Source organism: Atta cephalotes (genome assembly GCF_000143395.1).
Source record: "Atta cephalotes unplaced genomic scaffold scaffold00021, whole genome shotgun sequence".
In the NCBI taxonomy this organism is placed as follows: Eukaryota; Metazoa; Arthropoda; class Insecta; order Hymenoptera; family Formicidae; genus Atta; species Atta cephalotes.
Window position 1 is genome coordinate 3,102,877 of NW_012130085.1, and position 24,062 is coordinate 3,126,938.

The 24,062-nt window shown below is 33.9% G+C and overlaps 4 protein-coding genes across 4 annotated transcripts in view; 2 read left to right on the forward strand and 2 right to left on the reverse strand.

Annotated features, from left to right (window-relative positions):
* The window catches only part of LOC105619377 (transcriptional activator Myb), a 25,521-nt gene extending 24,663 nt beyond the window's left edge, over positions 1–858 (reverse strand). The window contains exon 1 of the mRNA XM_012200898.1: positions 749–858. Coding sequence (XP_012056288.1) covers positions 749–858 — 110 coding nt within the window. The remainder of the gene's footprint in view (positions 1–748) is intronic.
* Positions 859–17,768: 16,910 nt separating this feature from the next.
* On the forward strand, positions 17,769–19,815 carry LOC105619378 (checkpoint protein HUS1-like). Its single transcript, XM_012200899.1, has 3 exons — positions 17,769–17,820; positions 18,865–19,271; positions 19,447–19,815. Exons 1-3 carry the CDS (start codon positions 17,769–17,771, stop codon positions 19,813–19,815), a joined length of 828 nt encoding a protein of 275 aa, XP_012056289.1.
* A 180-nt stretch (positions 19,816–19,995) lies between these two features.
* On the reverse strand, positions 19,996–21,765 carry LOC105619379 (nuclear pore glycoprotein p62). Its single transcript, XM_012200900.1, has 5 exons — positions 21,711–21,765; positions 21,304–21,582; positions 20,859–21,219; positions 20,488–20,728; positions 19,996–20,358 (listed from the first exon to the last, which is right to left on the reverse strand). Exons 1-5 carry the CDS (start codon positions 21,763–21,765, stop codon positions 19,996–19,998), a joined length of 1,299 nt encoding a protein of 432 aa, XP_012056290.1.
* Positions 21,766–23,536: 1,771 nt separating this feature from the next.
* LOC105619380 (UDP-glucuronosyltransferase 1-2-like) overlaps positions 23,537–24,062 on the forward strand; it is a 3,776-nt gene continuing 3,250 nt past the window's right edge. The window contains exon 1 of the mRNA XM_012200901.1: positions 23,537–23,904. Coding sequence (XP_012056291.1) covers positions 23,537–23,904 — 368 coding nt within the window. The remainder of the gene's footprint in view (positions 23,905–24,062) is intronic.

A 24,062-nucleotide genomic window follows, 5' to 3' on the forward strand; every position in this document is an offset into this window, starting at 1 on the left:
GAGAGAGAGAGAGGTTAAAGATCATAATTAATACCTTATAATAATAACTTATTTTTATAAGTTAGTTTCTTAAAATATTTTATATCTTGTTTATATCTTGAACTTTTCTCTATATCAAGAAATTGAATTTGTCTCGATATAGAAAAATAACAAAACAGAGAACGAGGAGAAAACATTACGTATGGAGTAACTAAAGATCTTTAATTTCAAAGAAGTGAATAAGAATTCAATTAAAAAAATCTTCCGAGATATCTTGATTTTTTTAAATACAAACGACAAAGCAAGAAGAATTTAAGAAAAAATACGGATCTATATTTTCATCATTAACTTCTTCGTCAGCAATATGAATTTTCACCCTTAATTCGCAATCTAGATCTTCAAAAATTTCAGTACAGAATTTTATATTATTCCGAACTGTATAAAAATCTGAAAAAATTGAATTATATTTTACTTATGTTTTATGAATTTAAATTCATCTACCAAAATTCATAATAAAAAAAATCGCCTTTAAAATTTAATATCGGTGGAGAATATTAAATATTCTGCTATAATAAATTTATCTAGTCTTTAATATTTGTTTGTCATAATAAATTTCCAATTAAACTCTCTTTCATTCCCTATCGCGATATAAATCTACGCATTAGAAATAAGTATATTTATCCATCCGCAGGTACGACAATTTCCTTTTTTTTGCGACAACGAACAGTTAAATAAATATATTAGACGTGGATTTGAAGCAATTACTTACGCTTCTGTGATTGGTGGCGAGCAAAAGGATGAATGATAGGAGGCTATCTCCACGTTGTTGATCGACAATCCATTCGGCGCGAGCAATCCATTCGAAAATATATCCATCATAAGCGACGCACGATTCTCACGGACGGCGAACGAGACGGGGTCGACGGACGGGGGAGAGCCGAAGGAGAAAGCGCGGGATCGGCGATAAATAGAAGCTTCTCTCCCGCGTAGATGCTTCGAGCATCCCCCGGCTTACGAGCACTACCGCCTGCACGAGGTAACACCGTAATCCATTGCGTCTCTCTGCGCGTCTCCGTCTCCGGAGAATTTTACTCTATCGAAGGCTGGTCTCATACAGTCATGTTTATGCGTTTTCCCTCGGCCCCTCGCGAAAAAGAAACCCCTAAAAGTATCAGAACATCACGTGCATCCCTTTTCTCTATATTTTATCTCTCGTATCTATATTTTTCCGTCCTTTTCGCGACAGCGCGCGCTTTCGCCGTGTATTTTCCGATCAAATAGAATATCCGTCGATCCGCGAGATCGCAAGGGTGAGAATGCGAGGCGATGTTAACACTTGGGAAACCGGAAGTAGGATGCTCCGCCGCGTGCGAAGGGTACTAACGCGCCGAAACACTTCCACTGTTCGAGAGTACCGGTAATTCGTGGAAAGTGTCGCGTTGAATGAACGATCCACTCCGAACGACGGTCGAGTTCGGACTGGCGATTGCTATCCGAGGGACTCTCGATGGCGACGGCAGCAGCAGCAGCAACATTAAGCGGCAGGCCTAACGCTGGATTCCATGACGGGGAAAGAAGAGGAAAGGGTCGACCCTAGAGAGCGAGAAAGAGACGAAAAAAGAGAGAGACAAGAAGAGAAAGAGAGAAGTGAACACCAGGGAACCGGCATCTCGACTCGAAGGGCGAGGTGGAACGAAGGCGCCGGTCGTCCCTAGGAACTTACATACATACACGCGTGCAACGTGCCTCAGAACATACGTGAAAGAATCAGTCAGAGACGATCGACCGGGAAGAGGTGGCGATATACGACGCAATACGCAACTTAATGCCTGCGTAGAATAACAATCTGATGTGATAGTTTGGAGAAAAGGGCCCGCAAGGAAAACACGTCGAGGAATTCATTCAGTTCCGCTGCGCCGACGTTGCCTGAATTCAATTTCTACGAATTAATAAAGTCTCTATTTCATATAGACAAAACATGATAATTAAACTTAAAATCAATTTGTCTTAATTCTCCATGATTTTTTTTTCCATTACTCTCTAGTCCAATCGAGAATCACTAATGCCTAATTGTACTTGTATTATTAAGAATTTTGAGTTTTAAAAAACTTGGAAAAATTCTGGTATATTTTTTTCAACATTCAAGAACATAATTTTACAGTGGTATAACCCGAAACGTTTTTTTTTATTTTCTTTACATATCAGTACATGTTCGAATTTGAGACAGAATAATTAAATGACAATTGAAAATTTGCTTGAATGTAAGCGCCATTTTTTTTTAGAATTAAATCATAAAGTGTTAAATGGATTTTTCAAAATTTACAGAAAAGGTATGCTATAATATATAACTCTATTTACGTAACAACAAATTTACGTAAAAATAATTATCTTATGATAATAAAACATTAAGGGTCTCACGATATAATTAAACTTAAAGTCAATTTATCTTAAAATGCGAAAGAATTTCTATAAGCCATTTTTTTTTAGAATTAAACTGTTAAATGAATTTTTCAATAATTACGCGGAAAAATCATGTTATAATTCTATTTATATACGTAATAACATTAAAATCTTGCACTCAAAAATACAACTCCAAAATTGCCATCATACTTCCCTGCTGCAAATTCCTGATGTCTGGGAATTTTCCTATGGGTTTGCCTAATCCATAGCAAATTCGACAGATCCTCATATCAGGAAGCTCCTGTCTTGCTGTAATTTTCCATTGGGCTTTTTCATGGATTCCTATAAAGAACTATAAGATTCTGTAGGACCTTCTATAGATACCTATTAGATTTACGCACATGTATATGAGATACATAGGAAATTTTTTTTACAAGATTTTACATAGGGACCTATGGCATCAATGAAAAAAGGTTCCTAGGAAATGGGAAGGCATGGGAAAAAAAATGATGAACACGTTGTTGCAATTGAATCTAAATGATATACAGAATGTATTTGGAATTATCTTCGTATGCAGATAAAATAGATTAAACTGAGTCGAAAAGTCCTGTATCATTTTGCAATTTTCGCAATAGTTAGTTTCTAAAGATTGCTGAATAAGCTTTATGACATATTTTAAAGAAGTATTGCAAAGAACTCTTAAAGATATCTTAAAATTGTCTCGATTTTAGATATTCTGCTCATTGGATAATAATTGCGAAAATTGCAAAATAATAGAGATCGACCTTTCGATTCAGTTTAATCCGCTCTATCTGCACACAAAAATAGTTCCAAATGTTTTGAGATACTCTGTTAGTCCCAAAATAGTCACAAATATTCTGAGACACCCTGCATGATTCCTGCATCTCTATAATATACATATTAAAGTGTATACATAATGCTATAACTAACTGATGTAATTCCACGCGAAAATCTAAGATAATTTTTCCATAACTTCAAAAAGTCACATGATAAACAAGGTGTTTGGTGATTCAAAAAAGTCATGAGTATATATTTTCCTTATGACAGTCAGATTTTTTTCATCCGACGTGAAGCGTAGCTCGTTTATTAAATATTATGGCTTCCAGTTTTTGGGAGTTACGAATTATTCTCTCAAGTTGATATAGGTACCTATAGATGCCTCATGAGAACTAAAAAGATATTATACTATGATATAGGAACATGTAGGTGCATATAAGACAAAGGAGATGTGCATCCTATGGTATATCATCCTATGATAGCCTATAGGCATTTTCAGTCCCTATAAAGCATCTCTCCTTTGTCTTATATACGCCTACATGTTTATTATATGTCAAACTGATATCTTATAAACCTTTTAGTTCTCACGGGACATCTGTCCACATTTCTGTGGATACTTATTATTCTATTTGCATTCCTATGAATGTTCTACGTATACTTGTACATGCTGTACAAATTCTATAGGTAATTACATAAGCTCCTACAGAATCTTATAGTCCTCTATAGAAATAGGAATTCATGAAAAAAATCCATGGAAATTTACAGTAGGATTCTAATTATCATTGAATTTTGAAAAGATATTTTGTAGATAATATTTTATTATATGGAGAAAGATACGCACGCACGCACTCAGACAATGTTTAAATATGATAAATTTATTTTGTGCATGATATGATTTTTTTCTCGACATCAGTCTTGAAAAGGAGCACTTTGTTTGTAGAAATATACTTTAATAGCAGCGTATCTTGAAACTCACGAAGTACGCTTTAAGTTACACCTGCATCGCTCATGAGTGCCATGTAGAAATAACAGAACCGAAGGTCATGAAAAAATATAATGGAAAAGTAATAGATATAAATAGTATAAAATCAATAAAAATATAATTTTTTATAGCAAATGTGTGATTTATTTTCTATTAAATAATATCATTCTATTCCGCCATTGTTAAAATGCCAGGACGTTTCTAAATTTTTATGTAACTTACTGCAGTGTAAATGGGACTTTAAGTCGGTTAACTCACAAGGAGGTACAGCGAGAAAAATAAGAGAAAAGAGGACGCGAAGAAAGATGAGAAGAAGGAGAATTGAAAGGAAGAGAAGAAGAGAGAAGGAGGAGATTGCGGCAACACTGACGAGGAAGAGAAACGTGAGAAAGACGAGGAAATGAGAGGAAGGGCTGCGGACTCAGGAATAAGCCGCAAGGTCTCGGCGATATCACGCCGTCGTGTTCTGGGAACCGATCGATTCCTTGACGAACCATGGCAAAGGAATTGGGAATCGATGGCGCAAAATCATTGAGGATCTTGTTGCAGATCATGCTTCGAATATCAAGAGTGAGAAATGTACTGGAATGCTTTTTCGACCAGTCCAAACTTCTTTTTTTCTTCAGTCATTAAATCAAATTTATAAAAAAAATTAAATATAATAATAAGACTCTCTAACAGAAGTTCCATTTTTTCTTGAAAGCTTTTTTTCTTATAACTTAAATGGGTTACGATTTATCAGCAAAAATATAGTAATAAATTTAATTGACTCATAAAAGGATTCTTTGAAATTAATGAAAATTAATAGAAAACTAATGAGTCAATTTTAGGAATGACAATTCTAGGGATATCGATCTATGATTCGATATTTTAAAATATCATATCATATTACTTTTTTAATATTCTATATTTACATCGGAACTTTGAGTTTCTTTGAATTTCCGTATTAGCATATTGGATCTAGAATCTAGCTATCAATTGATTCGATATAAAGACTGTTTTTCAAAATTCACTATTAGCCTATCAGCATTGAAAGACTATAATTTATATTATGTGTACTATAGATTTTCAGTATTGATAGAAAATTTTGGAATACACAGCTAAGGAAGTAAGAAAATTAGAAGCTAAAGCTAGCAATGTATATACATATATGGAGAACATTGACTCTCGATTTTTCGTATCGAATCATTTCTAATCAGTATATCGCCATATTGTATATTTTGATTCATATCAGGCTATTTTTTTTTCGAATAATTCTGAACTAAATGCAATAAGTTAAAATAATATATATCTAAATAAACTATATCTGTTTCACTCTAACTTATTACACCAATGTACACCAGTTCAGAACTTGGGGTTGGAATAGAATAACTTTATCGATATATAAGATATCGAAAATCTGTGCTCTTTCGCACATACTTAATTCTATAAAACAATTTTATAAAACAAAATCGTAAGGTTCGTAACTATGAGAACAAGTTACAAACTTTGCGATTCTGCTGAAATTAGCATAAACTTATTCTCTAAATTTCTTGGAGTGAAATCTTACTCCAAAAGAGTTAAAATACTGTCATTATTTAAAAAAGTGACAGATTTTCAGTATTTTTTTTAGAATAAGATTTCGCTTCAAGAAATTCAGAAAGTATAAGACTTATGACTGATGTTCTAACTTTATATCTGCTTATATACGTAAAACGTATGATCGTTCATAAATGTCTATCATTTCTCTTAAATCTTACAGCTATCAAGAAGCTAAAGATATTACACAAAAGTTAATTATAAGCACTTATAAGTAATTTTACATTACATAAAGTTATAAGCACTTGTAAGTCTTACGAGATCATATTACGAGCCTTACACGATTCTGCTCAGAGTTTAGGAATAAAAGGCAACAAATTTTTGTCAAGATATATGTTAGCTTGAATATAACTTTTATCCTGAAGTTCGTGTATTAACGTAATAATAAAAAAATGTAGAAGCTGAGAAAGGCACAGAAAAAAAAGAGACAGAGAAAGACATCTCGAAAAAAAGGCGATGTCGCGTGACTCGTTCCGAAGGCGAGAGAATCCGCTTCGAAATTGAGCGGCATATGTCGAAGTTGAAAGAATATGCAAAATCTGGAAGAAAGAACTTCCTGCGCGATGTATGTATGCAACCGCGAGAACGAAGCGCGTTCCGGGCGGGCAGCATTCTTCGCGACGGCTGATTCCGAGAAGAAATGATGAAGAGAGAGAAGACATCGCGACGTAGAAGGAAGAAGCGATGCACAGGTACACTACACGGCCGTGCTGATACGTCGACGGATGCAGGTCGCTACGTGACACGGACAGGTTTTCCTCGGTGGAGAACACGGCAGGCGCCTTCCGGGTTCTCAATTCGGATAAAAAGAAGAGAGTCGAGCCATGTGTGGCGGTTCAGTTGAAGATTATACACAGCTGAGAACCGCCAGCGGCCGCTCCTCGACAAAAAAGATGGATCTCGAGAATGGACTTCACGGATAACGGACGAACGTCTGGTAGATGCGCTTTTTACGAATCACCTGTTATTTTTTTCGAGGAATTTCGAGAGCTTTTCTCAAATTCTACATACCCATTTCTTTCTTTTCGAAAATGGTTGTGCAATTACTTGACGCTCGTTTTTTAAAGATATGAATAGTAAATGGTATTTGCAATATTTATTATATGTACTCTCTGAATCTGAATCAGTGGATAATCACTGATGCCGAAGTATGTCATTGGTAATCAGTGAATTAAATATGAAATCCTTAACCTAGCTAATCTTTATTACGTAATCTAACAAACCTTGTTTTAGTGCTTAAATTCAATGAATACGGTATTGGAAGATTGAAATTACGTGCAAGTGTCAATATTTTAGTTATATAATGCTCAAACATTCTTCCTTTTTTAGTTGAACTTCACTGATTATCAATGCCAAATATGCCACTGGATGATTAGTGACTACTGATTTAGATTTAGAGAGTAGCAAATACCTATACAGTTACTATTTTAATTATTAGTGAATACTTTTTTCACGAATAATTTCTCCTTTCTCTTTCTCTCATATATCATTATTATTCTTGGTCTCCTTTACGTATGGAGTCGAATGTTTGCGACTCTTCGAATTTGATTAGCTCTAATCAATCTGTAGACAAGGGGGTACACGTACGCATGGAAGCAGTAACCCCGTAATTTCGAAGGCATTAATGTCCAATGTATCCCCAAATCACCGAGGTTTATTACGGCGGTGAAGTTCGCTCAAAGCACTAAAACGGGACTTTGTCCCTCGGTACAAAACCATACAAGATTACAGCGTTCGAGACTCCCAGTAAAAAATTTCAAGTAATATTTCCAGCAATAAAATAAAGATTTATTCATAAAACAAAAACTACACGGTGAAAACAAAAAAGAGAAACTGAACTTCACTACATATTTTACTACTAATCATAGCGAAAGAATATGAGCCACATAAACATGAACCTGCAGATGCAATTCTTTTGGAATTATAGATATCAAAAGTTGTGTATTAGCAGAAAAATTCCGATCAGAATTAACCAAAGTCAAGTAAATAATAGGTATATAATACATGACATTACTTAGATGTTATAGCGAATGATAAATATAGATGCTAAATAGAATAATGTCAATGTTGCTATGTTATGATACCATGTATTCAATCATCATTTCCTATTGAATTATCTTTCATTTTAAATACATATGATCGAGAACAGTTATCTGAAGTGATATTTACTCCAACAACGGGAACATAAAATTCGGTCACAATAATTTTCTTTACTGACCAAGAATTCATCCTTATTTTTTTTATTTCTTACTTTTTAAGGAAGATATTGAAAATAAATCCACACACGTGTGTATGACGCTAAATTATAATAATACTAATAATAAATTGATATATATATATATATATATATATATATGTACACAATGTGTATTGCATTTAATAACAATGACCTTTAATTAGAGAAACACTTCAAGTATGATTGTTTACGTAAAATAAAAATTGTTTAAATAAAAAAAAGTAAGAAAGTTTCTATTATAGTCATATAGCAACAAAATAAATGGTTGTGCAGCAAAACATTTCTCTCAGTGTATGTGAGCCACGGCGCATTAAAGATCTACTTGTGACGCAAAGCGCGGCCGGGTGTTGATCCCTGCTCTGTGCGCTCTTGAACGACTTGAACACGCCGTGTGCTGAATAGCAGCGCATCCGCGGGTGAAAGAGATGGGGGCCGACCAAACTGGGAGGGTTCGTCGCCGCTCGTCCGCCTCTGTTCCTGTGAACGGAGCAGCTGTCTCTCGTTTGTTTCCGCGCGCGCGCGCGCGCGCATAAGATGACCATCAACGGCATCAACATCGCCGGGGACACCAAGAGGTCAATCTCGCCGAGCATTCCTGCGTGGATGCGCGTGGATGTGGATATCCAATGAGAGACTAGACAATTTTATCGAGCTATCCATTGTAGACGTCTTATTTTTATTATATATAAATTTTATTGCGAATAATATATATTTGATAACAATTTCCAAAGATAAATCATGATCTTAATACTGGAATCGTGACTGTGCCATTTTTAATCCATCTGATAGTTTTTCAGTTAATCTGGATTTGCACGTGAAGCTTTAGATTTTTGTAACTTTTCGTAAATGATTATAATTAATTACAAGTAATTTTGCTTTTATGATGACAACCATTCTTCGTAAAAAGCCAAATTTACTAGCATTTAAAAATTATTGAATTGCTTGCCTTTATTACTGCTCATGATTGCATTTCAAGACCAAAAAAGATTTCAACACGCGGTTTGCAGAATCAGATAATATAAGTATATAAATTCATCGAAAGCACTAAGATCTGTTTTGATTGAACATAAGATTATTTATTTAGATTTTTATTTAATTAGATTTATTCTCATCAGAATTCATATTCATAATTGTTTTACATATATTAAAAATCATATTAAAGTACATAGGGCCATTTCGACTCCGATTAACTTTAATCGACGATTAATTCGATGGGCAGAATTATTTAAAACAACATCTCTAGTATACAATTTATTGTTTTTAATCTTTTTTTCGATATACTGAATATAACTTAAAATAAAAATAATTTTAATACTTATATAATTTAATTACTTATATAATAAAATAATGCTGATTAAGTTAATCGGAGTTGAGAGAGAAATACCTCTTATAGAGACGCGCACGTGGAAACGTTAAATTGTATGATGAAAAGAACAGGAAGATGAGAGAAGAGATCTTCCTACGCGAATAAATGGCGCGAAATGAGCGTCAAACAGGAAGAGCGAGTGACGAGAAAAGAGGGACGTGGGAGATGCAAGAGGCACGACCTGGGCACAAAACACAAAGGGGCGTGTGTGGCGTGTTCGCGACCACGAAGAGAGACTAGCAAGAGATGCACGCGTGGATGTACACATTTGTCTGCGTTTGTCCCCGTCTGGCAGTTGCCAATGTTGCCATGCAGGACCCGAGAGTTGACGTTGACGTCACCCTATCTCCCGACGGGCAGCTTAATATTGATAAGTGGGACGTGCGTGGCGTTCCGGGATGAAGAGAATCGTTCTGTTTGCAAAGTATGTATCTCGGGACGAAAGATATTTCCGCGCGATGGAAATGAAAGAGCGTCGTGAACTTTAAGCCCGTGTTACACTATGCAAGATTAAGGCTACGTTCGAAAACTTCCTTCGAGATCCTTAATATTATTCTATCTTTATTGTTCATTAGATGTAAAACAAGAATAAGATAACACTCGGACAACTTGGACGAGATTTCCAAACTTATAATTAGTATGAGGATTGCGAATTAGAGATTAAAATTTCGGTCAATAAAATAATTTTAATTTTAATCCGTTTCGTTCTGATTGATAAATTCTGATCTCCGATTCCCAATCCTCAATCTCTAATGCATGGTATGATAAAGGCTTTACGTTCGCCAAGCATCAAATGGATGGAGATGTGATCGATTTGAAAGCCTGTAGCAAACTACATGTTGGAGATTGCGAATGATAGATTAGAATTCAACCAATCAGAATCAGAACAGAGATTAATCCTTCAGACCTTCAGACTGATTTCATTAGAACCATACCAACCAAATTAAAAACTATTTTCTTTTTTAATTCAATTCATGCGCATTTTAATAAATAATTCACACTTTTAACAATTTTTTTTAATTTTGACTATTTTCCCACATGTATACATTATTATATACATCAGCTCTCAGATGTCGACAGAATTAAATAATTCAATGGATAATATCTTTCAATTTAATATACATCAAAACGCAGAATTTGAAAGGGTAAAAATTAAGATTGTGATTGATTAAATTCTAATTTTTATTGTTTTATTTTTAATTCGAAATAAAGTCACGTATTCGAAAGTTTATCTCGAAAATATTCAAATATATACTTGTAATATATTTGTATTATCTTCCTACATACATTTTTAACGCTAGTTAGAGCACAATGTGCTCTTTGCTTCCTGTTTCTTATTTTTTACTACTTTTACCTTCTGCCTTTTTGCCTTTTATCTTATTTCTTCAATTTCTGTCGCCCGAGATAAAAGATGACAAATTTGAAGAGACGAGAAATATGATTATCAATAATATAATTGCGAAGAAGAAAAAAAGTAAAAAGTAAAAAAGTAAAAGGAAACAAGGAACAAAGAACACAATAGATTATTAGCTTTTACATCCATTTATACTGTTCTATATTTTTGTCCATTTTCGCGGTCTACTTGTTATATTTTATTTGCACTTTATCAATTTTATATAACACATTCATCTATTTTCAAATATCATTGTAATAGTACTGACATCTTATTTTTTGCAGGTATATGTCTCCATTCTGAACATTATACGAGTATATTAAACATTTCAAACTCTCGTTCCCTTTGAAAATGCTTTAAATTGCTTGCTACGAAAACATATTCGTTCTCACCATTGGCATTACGAGATTGACGTATCGATCCAACAAAATACGTTTAACTCTGGTTCTACATTAGTCGCAAGTCGATCGCAAACTTGGTGCAACAGTCAATTTGAAGCATCAAATTTGAAATTGACGTTTCAGTTGTCAACTTAACAAGTTTGAGATCGGCTTGCGACTAATGTAGAATCACGATTAAACATATTCTGCGTCTTTGCGTGTGCGACGATAAGGATAATTTCAACCAAAGACTCCAATTAATTTAATCGACACTTATCAAATAATATGTGTATAATTTATCAAAACATACTATGAAAAAAAAAGTTTTGATATTTGTAAGTGTAATTACATGTTACTAATAAATTATAGTAATTTCAGTTACTTTAATAATAATAACTATAATTATAGTTATTTTCGATTGTCTATATACAGATATGTTTGATAGAAATATAATTATATTATTACTAATATTACAGCAATAATAATTATAGTAACGTAAAAAAAGGCGAGAGAGAGATGTGATTAAAAATTACAGAGGAATCACGTTGATGGGTACAAAATCTAGCGAGCATTAAATGAAAGGTTAGAGAAAAAAATAACTGATAAGTAAGTTGAAGGAAGAGCAGTTCGGATTTAGAAAGGAGAGAGGAACAATGGATGCGATATATATATATGTTAAATTATGTAATTAACAAAGAGCAGAAAAGGGGGAAAGATGAGAATATTCTTTGCTGATTTAAAAGTGGCATTTAACAGAATAGATAGAAGAAAGCTAAATGAATTAATGAAGAGGATGAAGATAGAAGAGAAGCTGAGACTGAGAATTATAAGACGTATAAAGAAACGAGAAATATTAAAATAAATAGAGGAACAGAAAAGCATATAAGATCGGAAGAATTCTGGATGGAAAAAGTTCTTAGACAAGGATATCTTTTGAATCCGACTCTATTTAATATACGCATCGGGCTTGGAGGAGAAAGAGGACAGTCAGGAGGATTGTAATAGGAAATAAAAGTGTTGATTAATTATGTATGCTGACGACATGGTGCTACTGATTGATAGAAAATCAGAGCTGAAGGAAATGTTGAAGAAATTCAAGAAATTTTGAGAAGAAAAGGTCTGAAATGGAAAAATCGGAAGTAATGATGTTCGAGAAAGAAAGAGACGGAAAAAAGCATGGAAATGGGGAGAAGAGGATAAAGGATTTCAAAGAAATAAAATACTGCACATCATTGATTAATAATGAGAATGGTTGCGTCTCACTACATGGTCCATGTAATTTGCATTTGGAAGGAAGAATATATGTATTTTGCAATTCATTTAACAATGTTTCGAGGCCGGTAGTTATTTATATGTGTATATACTGAGGATATTCAAACCGAGCCGAAACGTCCAAAAATTATTAAACTTATTTATATATATTTTTATCATTGAGTATATTTGCGCAAATTAGTACCAGCGTTGATCCTAATGTCTCGTGAATCTATGTATTATTTTATAAAATACTTGGAATATATATACTCTGCAGAAAAATGAAGGGATAAAAAAAGCACAGAGAAAGAATGAAGATAACAATAACAATAAGGAAGACGTGGAACATTGGAGAGAGATTATTTAAAGATGATTTCAGAAGAAGAATGAAGATATTTGATTCACTGGAAAGTACTGCGCTATATGGAACAGAGTGGGGCTGGCTAGAGGATAGGAGACTTGATGGAATAAAAAGAAAATAAGTGAAGTGAATTTTAAGACTGAATTGGAGGATACCAAATTAAACATACAAGCGAAAGAAACGAAAATAAGAGAGATAAAAACGAAAGCGATTAGAAGAGCAATACGAAGAAAAAAAATAAGAAGCGCAAAGAAGAAACTGATACAGGAATGCACAAAGAATTTAGAAAAGAAGTGGTCATTAAAGGAAGAAGGCAACTGAGAGAAAGAGGAAAATGTTGGAAAGAGCAGAGATGAGCAAGGAACAGGTGAGGTTGGAAAGAGAGGACGGAGATAGGAGATACCTGAGGATTTAGTGAAGAAAATAGAGAATAAGGAGAAAGAAGAAAGAAGAATGAAGATAAATGAATCTAGATACAATTGCAACTATAAAAGCATAATGACAAAGAAATTACCAAAATATCTGGAAGGAAAAAGGAAGCGGAAAAACAGAAGTATGATAGCTAGATAGTGGAATATAGATACAGATGTGGAAATGAGACGAAGAAGAGCCAGTACTGAAGAAAGGTTGAAGACAGTTGCAAAATATGCCTGGTGGAGGAGGAAAGCATACTTCATATATTAAAGGAGTGTGAAGCGATAAAAACTAGTAACGTAATCATAGTTACAAATACCAACAATTTTTCTTTTATTATAAATGGAATTATTAATTTCTTATTGTTTATCACAAAAAATGAACTATATAAACTTTGATTTTAACGATAAAATTAATTGTCGATAATTATTTCAAGTTAATTGGTGATTGAACAAAATGGCTCTTTTTAATGAATAAATTTATCAACCTTAATGTCTCTTCAATTTCTTGGCTCAATTTTATTTGGGAGGAGAAAGGCGATTCTTTTTTATTTGCTTTTTGCAAGTTATTCTATACTTTTCTCGGTTATCGGATACAAGAATGAGAAAGACGAGATCGATATGGACAGATAAAATAAAAATAAGCGTCAGCGAAGAGCAAGTGAGATCAGGAACATTGCATCTTTAAAATTTAAAAAAACAACAAATGAAATAAATGAAACAACATAAATGAAAACATGATAACAATAAATTCAAAAGAAGAAATTTCGATTACAACTCACATAAATTTTCTGAACTGGATATTTAGTTTGATATGTGTGTAATTAATATGATGACTATATATGACTATAATACGGTTCTGTATTTCAAATAGCTATCCTTTAGATTTATTTATCTTTTTCAAAACTCAATTTTGCTCTTTAATGCGCAGACTTTTGACCGTCAACTAGTTTGGAAATATTTAAGAATAAAGTCTTAAAATTTTTAGGTTTGTCCTTTATTTTCTCTAAGAAAATATTGTAATGATTAACAAAATTTGTATAAGAAAACTAAATAAAAAAAATATGCGTTTAATGATCTTATAAAAAATTGTTTCAAAAATACTTTTAAAAATATTTATTTGTCGATATGACAAAATATTAAATCAAACATGAATAAATGCAATTAATAATAAACTAAATATAAATAAATGCAATTTATTTATATTTGGTTTATCATTTATAGCAAATCGAAAACACTTAATTGCTCTGATAAAAAAAAGATTGCCTTTCTCTTCCGGAATAAAATTGAGCCCAGAAATCCAAGGGATAACGTTAAAATTGATAAGTTTATCTAGAAGATTTTAAGATGACTTCAAAATTAAACTCCGAATAACTTAAATGAAACACTCAAGTGCACCGAATAAAAAGGATCTCCTTTCTCCTGCGAAATAAAATTGAATTAAGAAATCTAAAAAAAAAATGACGTTAAGATTGATAAATAAAAAATGTTTAAGACGAATTTGATCGAACTCCAATTAACTTTTACGCTCAATTGCAAAAAAACAAAAAGTAAATAAATAAAATTTGATAAAGTCAATCGCAATTTTATTTGATAAACAAAATCTAAAAACTCGTTCTCGCGAATATAAAAAAGGCATAAATTGACAGACGATGCATTCGGAAATGCTTTGTACGTACGAAAGATCGAGAATCGCGACCGGCGAGGACATCGTCCGTTCTATCAGAAAACAAATGACGCAATGATAATCGCATGTACAACAATAACAATAGGCTTCCGAAGTATGATATTCGACGAATGATATCGGATTCACCTTGACAAGACGCGGAGATGTTATTGTCGCTCCCAACTCTCTTCATACTCATGACACGCAGCAAAATAGATGAAATAAAATCGACTGCCTGGACGTACCTACAGGATGCATGCGAGGTTAGAATGTGCGAGAACATTCTACGATTCTTCGAGGCCGAATGTGCCGATGACGCGAAAACCTGTATCATACCTTTCGTGAATTTCTAATACAGAAAGCATCACGAGCCTGCGAACGAAAGGCCACGAACAGTCGAATACCTGCCGGTCGCGAGGCCATCAATGCGTCGCTGACTTCGCGTGCTCTCACATGCTCCTTTCCCGCCAAAACATCGCGTTTCAAAATAAAGGAGACAGAGCAGTCGTGAGGCCGCAATATGTGGAGCTGGTTGTCCCGGTTCTCACAGAGAGGTTCCTTATCCATTTCCTCTCACCCAAGACCGCCAAAAAATACCTCGAATAAACTTGTCTAATTTTAAGTAAATACAAAAGATGAGGAAGGGGTGTACTGAGAGACGCGTCTAAAACGCAACTCCCTTTTTATGCGTCGCCGTGCGACACAAAAGACAACATTCGTGCACTCACCTTTTTCTATTCAGAAACATATTGCTGCATCGTCTCGGGGTGGACATTCAAGAATCACGTAATCCACCCGCACACGAGAGTGGTGAATGCGTAGTGATTTAAACAATATGGCCACCTCACTACCCTCGGAAGTCTTGGAATACTCGAGACGCGATGCCTCGAGCGAGGGGGAGAGAAATCTTTGTCAGCCACACTCCCGCGTGAATTTGTACACGCACACCTGCTTGCACCGACACGCTACGTCGCACTCGTGACTTCGCGACGATCAACGCAACGACGATCGCGTCCCACCGGTGGCCCACGTCAAGTTTTGACAGTCTGATTTGCTGCGAGGCGTAGATCACTTCCCGCGACGCGACGCCGCGAGACGATTATCTCTATTAGAATACTACAATTCCCATAGAGTCATCGACGCCAGCGGAGATCGACCCCGTCGCGTCGGTCATGTAGTTCTGTATTCACATCGCATCCCTTAATTTATTTGTGAAAGAAATCAATCGATAATACATTATAGTTCCTATATAACCGACGATGGCAAAAGAAACTTTTATTTTTTATAAGGCTTTGTTCCAAAATTTACGGTCAGTAATGGAATTCTCTAACGTTTTATCGATGATTGTCGCTATCGTTAATTAGCGATAGCCAATGGGAGGACTATCCTGGAAGAAAGCGCGTCACTCATTGGCTATCGTTTATAGCTAACGATTGCGACAATTGTCGATAAAACGTTTAAAGAATCCCGCAATTAATGAGATTCTATAATATAATAAATGTGACGTAAATAATATCGAGATGCCATTGTTTTTCCCCTGAAAAAATTAGTGCAACACTGGTGGCCAAAGAGAACATGAGCCTTTTTCTTGTCGCAAAATGCCCCCGTGCACTACTGCCCTCTGAAGAAGTGGATGTAAACTACACAACACCCAGTGAGAAATGACAATGAAATCGATGTTGATTCGACGTCGATTTGATGATTTTGACGTCGAATCGAAGGAAATTCGATTCGATGTCGATTCTATTATCATTTTTTTCACTGGACAATATCCATTCTTTTGCAGTACTCCTGATGGAAATAAATCACTGAAATAATTATCCAGCAAATGAGAATGAATTAAAATCAATTGAAATTTTTTTCTATCCGAATGCGTATTTTAAATAGCGAATACTTTTTTTTATTCAATTGAATGCAATTGGATTGAAAAACTGCATTTCCTATTCAAAATTTTGAATTGAACAGTATTCACAATAGTGTATGCAGAAAAAGCTAATATTATTTTTAGATTGAAAGGCACAGAGATATGCTCCATGCAATTTCTATAAATGAATAAAAATGCATTCAGGATTGAAAAGCATTCATTTTAACATTTGTGAATTAATATTTCTGAAAATCTGAATCCTCTTTCAATTCATTTCAATCTATTCTCGTTTGCTGGGATGTAACATAAAAAAGGGATGTGACATAAAAAAATAAAAGAATAATTTTTACATTATTTGTTTTAGAAAAAATCAAATTTAAAGAAATGTTAAAAAATTACTTATAATTATATATATTAAATTATGCATAATTGTGTATGAACAATTTTTTTTACATTTTTCCAAACTTATTTTTTTCTAAAACAAATAATAAGAAAATTATTCTTTTAATTATTTTTGATGTTTTCATATTACTATTATTATTTCTATTACACTAAAAGTAATTTTGCAAAAGAAAGAAGGATGTATATTTATACATATTCATTAATACATATTCATGTATAAAAATTTTTTACTGAGACTGAAAATATATAGATATGTTTTGTATTCAATTGCATTCAGTGCGAATCGGTGTTGCATTAATTTCCAGGTTTTCCTAGTGGAAAACTAACAAATTTTGCAAATAAATTTGGAACACAGCTTATTACCTAATTGTAAAAAACATGAAACAATTTAATTATTAAATCGTGCCAGACAAAACTAGCAGCAAACGAAGTTCTCATTTAATGACAGGTGAATGAATGGTGTTCCAAAATGTACCGCTAGTGCTAAAAATATACAGTATACGTGATGGAAACTATAGATTTTCAGCTGGCAGTGAATTTTTTAACACAGCCACTGTAGTCATACCAGCATCGCTGGTTACATAGTATATTGTACATAATAGGCCAGTTTTTCGCGCCAATTTTACATATTCTCTTGATTTTTTCTTTGACATTTGCAATAACATAGGTGTCAATAATAAACGGATGATTTGATTAAAAATGAAGTTCAAAGGCAGAATGACAGATGCAGGTGCCATGCGGGACTTTACACGTAAAATTTAAATTTTATATTTCTAACCTCGTCATAGAAGATCTATCATCGAAGATGATAAAGTTCAGAGTTGCGCCAGAGTATTTCAAAATTACATTTACATGGAATATTTTTGTATTGTTTTCATTAAGTTTACATGAATCTTTTTCATATGTAAGACAATATAAAATACAATGTAAAATATGTAATCCCGATGAGGGTATTATAATATTTTTCGTAATAAGAATTCTTCAAATCGACAAACTTAATTTGAGATGTTTATTATTATTTAAAATGATTTATTATTATGTCAATTTGATGTTATAAATGTCTAAAAGTAATCGTAAATTGTACTTAAAATAAATTACATATCGAGTTATTCCAACATCTTATTTTGACTAGTAACGCTTCTTCAAGACATTATTATGAATGGGATAATACAGAAAGAAATAATTAACTTTTGTGAATATTGATATTAATATTAATAAATAAAAATATATAAGTAAAATAGAAGTTTTAGTGCAGTCCATTACAATGACAAAAAACATAGGCTTTAAAAACATGACATGATTAGATTGTTTACATAGGTAACACATAAAACATAGTTTACATTGTATTCACATAGATGTTCACATAGATTATTATATTTTACAAAATGCATAACCCTGCTAAAGACTACAATGTGCTCTTTGCTTCTTATTTCTTATTATTTACCTTTTGCTTTTTTTCTCCTCTTTATAACTGTTTCATCAACAATCATATATCTTGTCTCTTCCAAAGTTCTTTTAAACCTAATCTACAATGTGTTCTTTGCTTCCTACTACTTGTTTTTTACCTCACATCTTTTTTCTTCTTTGCGACTATTTTATAAACAATCCCATTTCTTTTTACCAAATTCTTTAACTTTTATCTTGTTACAGAAAACGAAAAAACTGAATAAGAAACAAAAAGGTAAGAAATAAAAAGTAAAATAAAAAGTAAGAAACGGGAAGTAAAGAGCACATTTTAGAGTAAGTTTTAATCTTGACGTCTTATTGATCAATAAACGTTTTTCGTATTCTTCAGATATTGTTAGTACTATATCCCGAATGGCAAAGTACTGCGTGTTGCAATTGGCACCGACCGAATTGTGCTTCAGTGTCGGTGATGAGCATATACCTGTGCTCTGGACGGTGATCTTGCCGCAACACTTCTTTGCAGAGTATATTATGAACGGTGTGACCGAGCAGGAGAATAAGATTTACTTGGAATTCGATGCCTCTATGTTTGCCAGAAGCTTGAATAGCCTAAGAGCAATGGCGAAGAGTGTGAAAATTAAATTGACGAACAGACAACAACCTTGTCTGACGTTTGAAATTGACCTGACTTCCCTGTCCATTGACTCACGACAGTGTGTACATGACGTACCCGTGAAACTCATACATCGTAGAGATTGGCCGGAACACAAAATGCCAGATATTCCAAAATTTGATGTAAGTAGAAGACTTAATTCTTTTTAGCTGAATTTCTTGCACGATTCATCTTCTTTTCTTTTCATGGAAAAAGGAAAAGATAAACTCTGCGAAAAGTTTAACTAAAAAGGACATAGGATATCTAATAATATTTATCGTGCATGATCGAATCGGCAGAAATACAATCTCATTCCAGATATCGCTAGAAATGCCACAGTTGAAGTATCTACGGCATATCACGGATAGAATGAAAAATATAAGTTCTCAACTGATAATGATCGCCAATAAACGTGGTACATTGATATTAAAAATTGATGTGGACCTTGCTACGGTGTCCACTCACTTTAAAGGACTACAAGTTTATGAAAATGAAGAGACTGAACAAGAGACTGACGATATTTTGGCGATCATTAACATAAAGAAATTCTCTATGTTTTTGGGTTGGGACATTCTCCAGCCGGATAGTGTTAAGTGTAACTTATTGAAAGAGAAGATAGTGAAACTAACTTTAGATGTGAGAGATCATGTTAAGATACATTATTTTATACCAGCCATTGCATCTTGAGCAAAGAAAAAAATTTAGATACAGTATTACTTAAATGCAAAATATATATTTCTCATGATTCTCATTCATACACATCATATTTCATTCGTATGTTAAACTTTTCATTAAATAAGGTACTCACAAAAAATAATTTTTAAGTTTATATATATATATATATATATAATAAAAACAAGTCGACAGCTAATTATAAGCTAAATGTAAATTCTGTTCGCTCTCTTGCCTGAAACTTTGATGCATCTGATCAATTTGTTGTATTTTCTGATTTAACAAAGCCGTCTGTTGATCCAACCATTGTAAACTGTTCATATGCGCGTTTAAAATTTTTCCAATTTGAACGATTGGATCACTGGAGTCCTGAGCGCGATTTGCTTCATTTAAATGTTCTATTATTTCCTTTAGATCTTCTGACATACGTTTCAATTGGGTATCGAGATTTTCCGACAAACGATATGTATATTCTCGATCGGAATCCGAGACAGAAAGAGACGCTAACTCCTTTTCCAATGGTACTAAACATTCTTGCAGCTCTTTCTGTTGTCCAACCTGAATGATACAATTATTTAATTTGAATGATACAAATTTTTAATTTAATTCGATGAAAATTTAATAGTTTCATTTGTATTAGCATTTGTATAAATGTTACAAAATTGCAAGAATACAAATGTGACTTACGACATAATCCAGCTCGTGCTCCAATTGTTGCTGTTCGATTTTTACTCTTTCAACTTCTTGATTCAGGGTTACTATTTTCTCCCCATTTGTTATCAACAATTTATCCCAGGCGTTAACTTGTGTAGCTTGATTCACAAATACTTTTTCTTGTTCCTCTAACTCTAAAGTCCACTTGTTGATAGATTCTTCAAGCTGACAGAAATTAATGGCACCTGGTTGAATACCAGTTGCAGAACTAACACTGTAATAAAAGATTTTTACAGAGAGTTAAAATTGAGCTGTTATAATAAATCGAATTTATCATTAGTAATGAATAAGGATAAACTGATTATTCTGAAGATAAATTTTGTAATAAGCAAAACTATACTTACGTAGTAGTAGTACCCAAGGAAGTATGAGTAGCAGGTGCTGCTAAACTCGTTGAAACAGCAGCAGAAGTCGTTTTGCTCAGAGGAAATCCAGTGGAAGTAGTCGTCGATGTTCCGAAATTAAATCCTGCTGCAGTAGTTGCTGCGAGAGAAAATCCAGTGTTTGAAGTTGTGGTAGGGCCTGTTTTCGAGGCATCGAATGAAAGCCCCGGTGCTGCAGATGTCGATGCTGTACTGCTAGGAAGGTTAAAGTTCGGTGCACTCGTTGTTGATGTTGTAGTTGCAACTGTACTTCCAAGACCAAAGCCAGTTCCAGTAGTCATAGTATTTAGTGTCGGAGTACCGAAAGTCAAGCCAGTGGAGCCTTAGAAATATAACATATACATGTAATGTCTTTCTAAGAATCTAGAATATATAGAATATGAGAAAAATATAATATTCGGTCAACCTGTCATAGATTTTGCTGATCCGACACCAAAATTGAAACCTCCTGTTGTAGTTGTCGCAATGGGAAATCCTGTGGCTGGGGTTGTAGACACTTTCGTGGCATCGAAGGAAAGTCCCGTCGGTGCGGGCAAAGGTGTCCCACTGCTCGCAAGATTCGTGAAACTGGGTAGACTCGACGCAGTAGATATGGATGTTGTTGTCGCGGTTATACCACCGCCAAGGCCAAAGCTGGTTCCAGTGGTCATAGTAGTCGGAGTACCGAAAGTCAAACCGGTGAGTCCTTGTAACACGAAAAGAGCCAACGTGGATCAAAATACCGAACGTGATTTTTCTCCGGAGCTAGATAAAGTACAAAGATAATATTCCTGAAGATTTTATTCTTGCTTCAGTTCAGAATGTTCGTTGTACCTGTCGTGGGTTTTGGCGTACCGAAGGACAATCCAGTATTCGGAGGTGTAGCCATCATGTATTTCAGATCTGTTGCTGTTCCGACCGTATCCCGCCGAGAAATCAAACTTGATGATTAAATAGGTTAAATTGCGTGACTCGTATCACAGAAAGACAAACAGACGTACACACTGGTCGCGTAGTTCCTAAAGTGCTCACTTCGTGCTCATCGAATTGTCGGAAAGATCAAGCGGGACAAGTGGAGCACCAATCAATCCGACAAAACAGTGACCAATCACATCGCAGAAAAGCTTCTCCGTCTTCGTTTGTAGATTCTTTATTCATCTCGAAGAAAATTTTAAACTGATGTACGAGTATAGCTGAACTTCTTGCATTGTTCACCTTTCTCTTTTTTCTCTTCATCTTGGAAAAAAAAGAAGGAAAGATGAATAATATAACTGAAGTTCAGCTAAAAAGAACAGATCTTTATGTATGACACTGGTGGCACAATAAATTGGAGTGAAACAAGCTATTATTTGCCGAAAAAGAATAGGTTTTAAGTTTATTTCTGCAGAGAGAAATCTCTGATTCTTGCATTAAAATTTTCTTTCTCGCTTTTGCCAAATATCAAATATGTATCTATTTCACTCATATACTTCGCCCTTCCGACGGCTCCGACTGCCACATTGAAAATCGAAAATTTATTATAGATTCAATACATACATTTGTAACATACTGTAGCATCTCTACGACTCTGTGTTTACATGATACATGCGCAGTATATTCGCGATTGTAATTATCACGTGGTGGCGATAATAAGAAATACACCAGTGATCGATGTGCATTTCTCTCGCCTCCCGGCGAGAAACGCCGGGACTGCCGGGTGCAGCTTTATGATTCTGACGAAACAAATCAGAATCCAATCAAATCCCACGCGGTGTCCCAAATCTATTGTCGCGCGCGGACGTCTTGCGGACGTTCTACGTTCGGGTACGAGTTATTCATACGCCGTTCGGTGTCGTCAGCTGTGTCCTGTGCTCCGCCCATTTATTTGGCGTCTGAAACAGACCGCATTTGGAAAATCTCGGAATTTTGGATTTCCGTTTGATCTGACTTGAGACGTCACACGGGGGTGCTTGAAAATACGATCTCAGGAACCAGCGATATTTATTGCGTGGACACTTCTGATTTAAAATCTAAATCTGATGATTTGATGCACCATGGTCTGGGAATCATATATTGAAGATTTTATTAATTTTTAATATGAAGATATTTGTATCGTCTGTATATACAGATTATAGTTTAGACATTGAAGAGTGATAAAAGGTAAATATTGTTCTGTGTTATATTTTTAATGCCCATTTGCCTTAACTGTAGATTAACTTTAATCTCGGTTTAATTTAATTTCATCATTTTTTTAGTTTTAACAACTAGAATTAGAAAAAAACGGAGAGTAAGTTGAACCAGAATTAAAGTTAATCTTAATTGCGGCAGAAAGAAATATAAAAAAGTTAAAAATGTTCTTTGGATGTACTTTATCACATCTTCTGCATATTTGATAATTTTGTTTGCATCTTTCTTTTTAGATTCTGTGATTTCTTTACTTAACATCAGACTGAGTACAACGCCTAATTTACCAGCAATCTTGGAAGATCTTTGTTTATTGGTTTATTTATATTACTGGTCATGAACACTAAGAAAAACATCATTTTATGAAAACAATTTATAAAATATCAATATTGAAATGATTAATAGTTGAATTTTGAATGCTATTCATCTAAGTTTTATTCGCTCATCTAAGTAAAACAAAAATTGTAACAAATATTTTAAGCTCAATCATAATTATAATGTTGACGTTAATTGGCTTGTATGCATGCTTTTATTCATTCCGATTTGCAAGCAGCTCAACCCTGACTGCACCTCCTCTGTCGGCTCTAGTAGTTGCGTTTGAAAGCGTATATGATCTATCGTTATTAGCTAATACCTTATCAGATCAAGGGATTGATACAACATTAATAATACCGACATATACTGCTAATAATATTTACAATAAACTGATCGACGTTGAAGTGTTGCAACTGGATGTTAACATTGATAAGTCAGTGTCTGCTGATAAACATGCATTAAAAATATGCAATATTTTTTTCAAGGATGAAGAAGTATTGAATAAAGTACAAAAATTTCAGCCTACGTTCATTATATTTCCAGCATTAAGGTAATATCGATATTAAAACCAGTTTTATTTCATTATACAATGTATTTGAAAGATCTAGGCTTCATTAATTTAATAAAATATATAATATTTCGTATGTATACTTTTACACACACACACATATATATATATATATATATATATATATATATATATATATA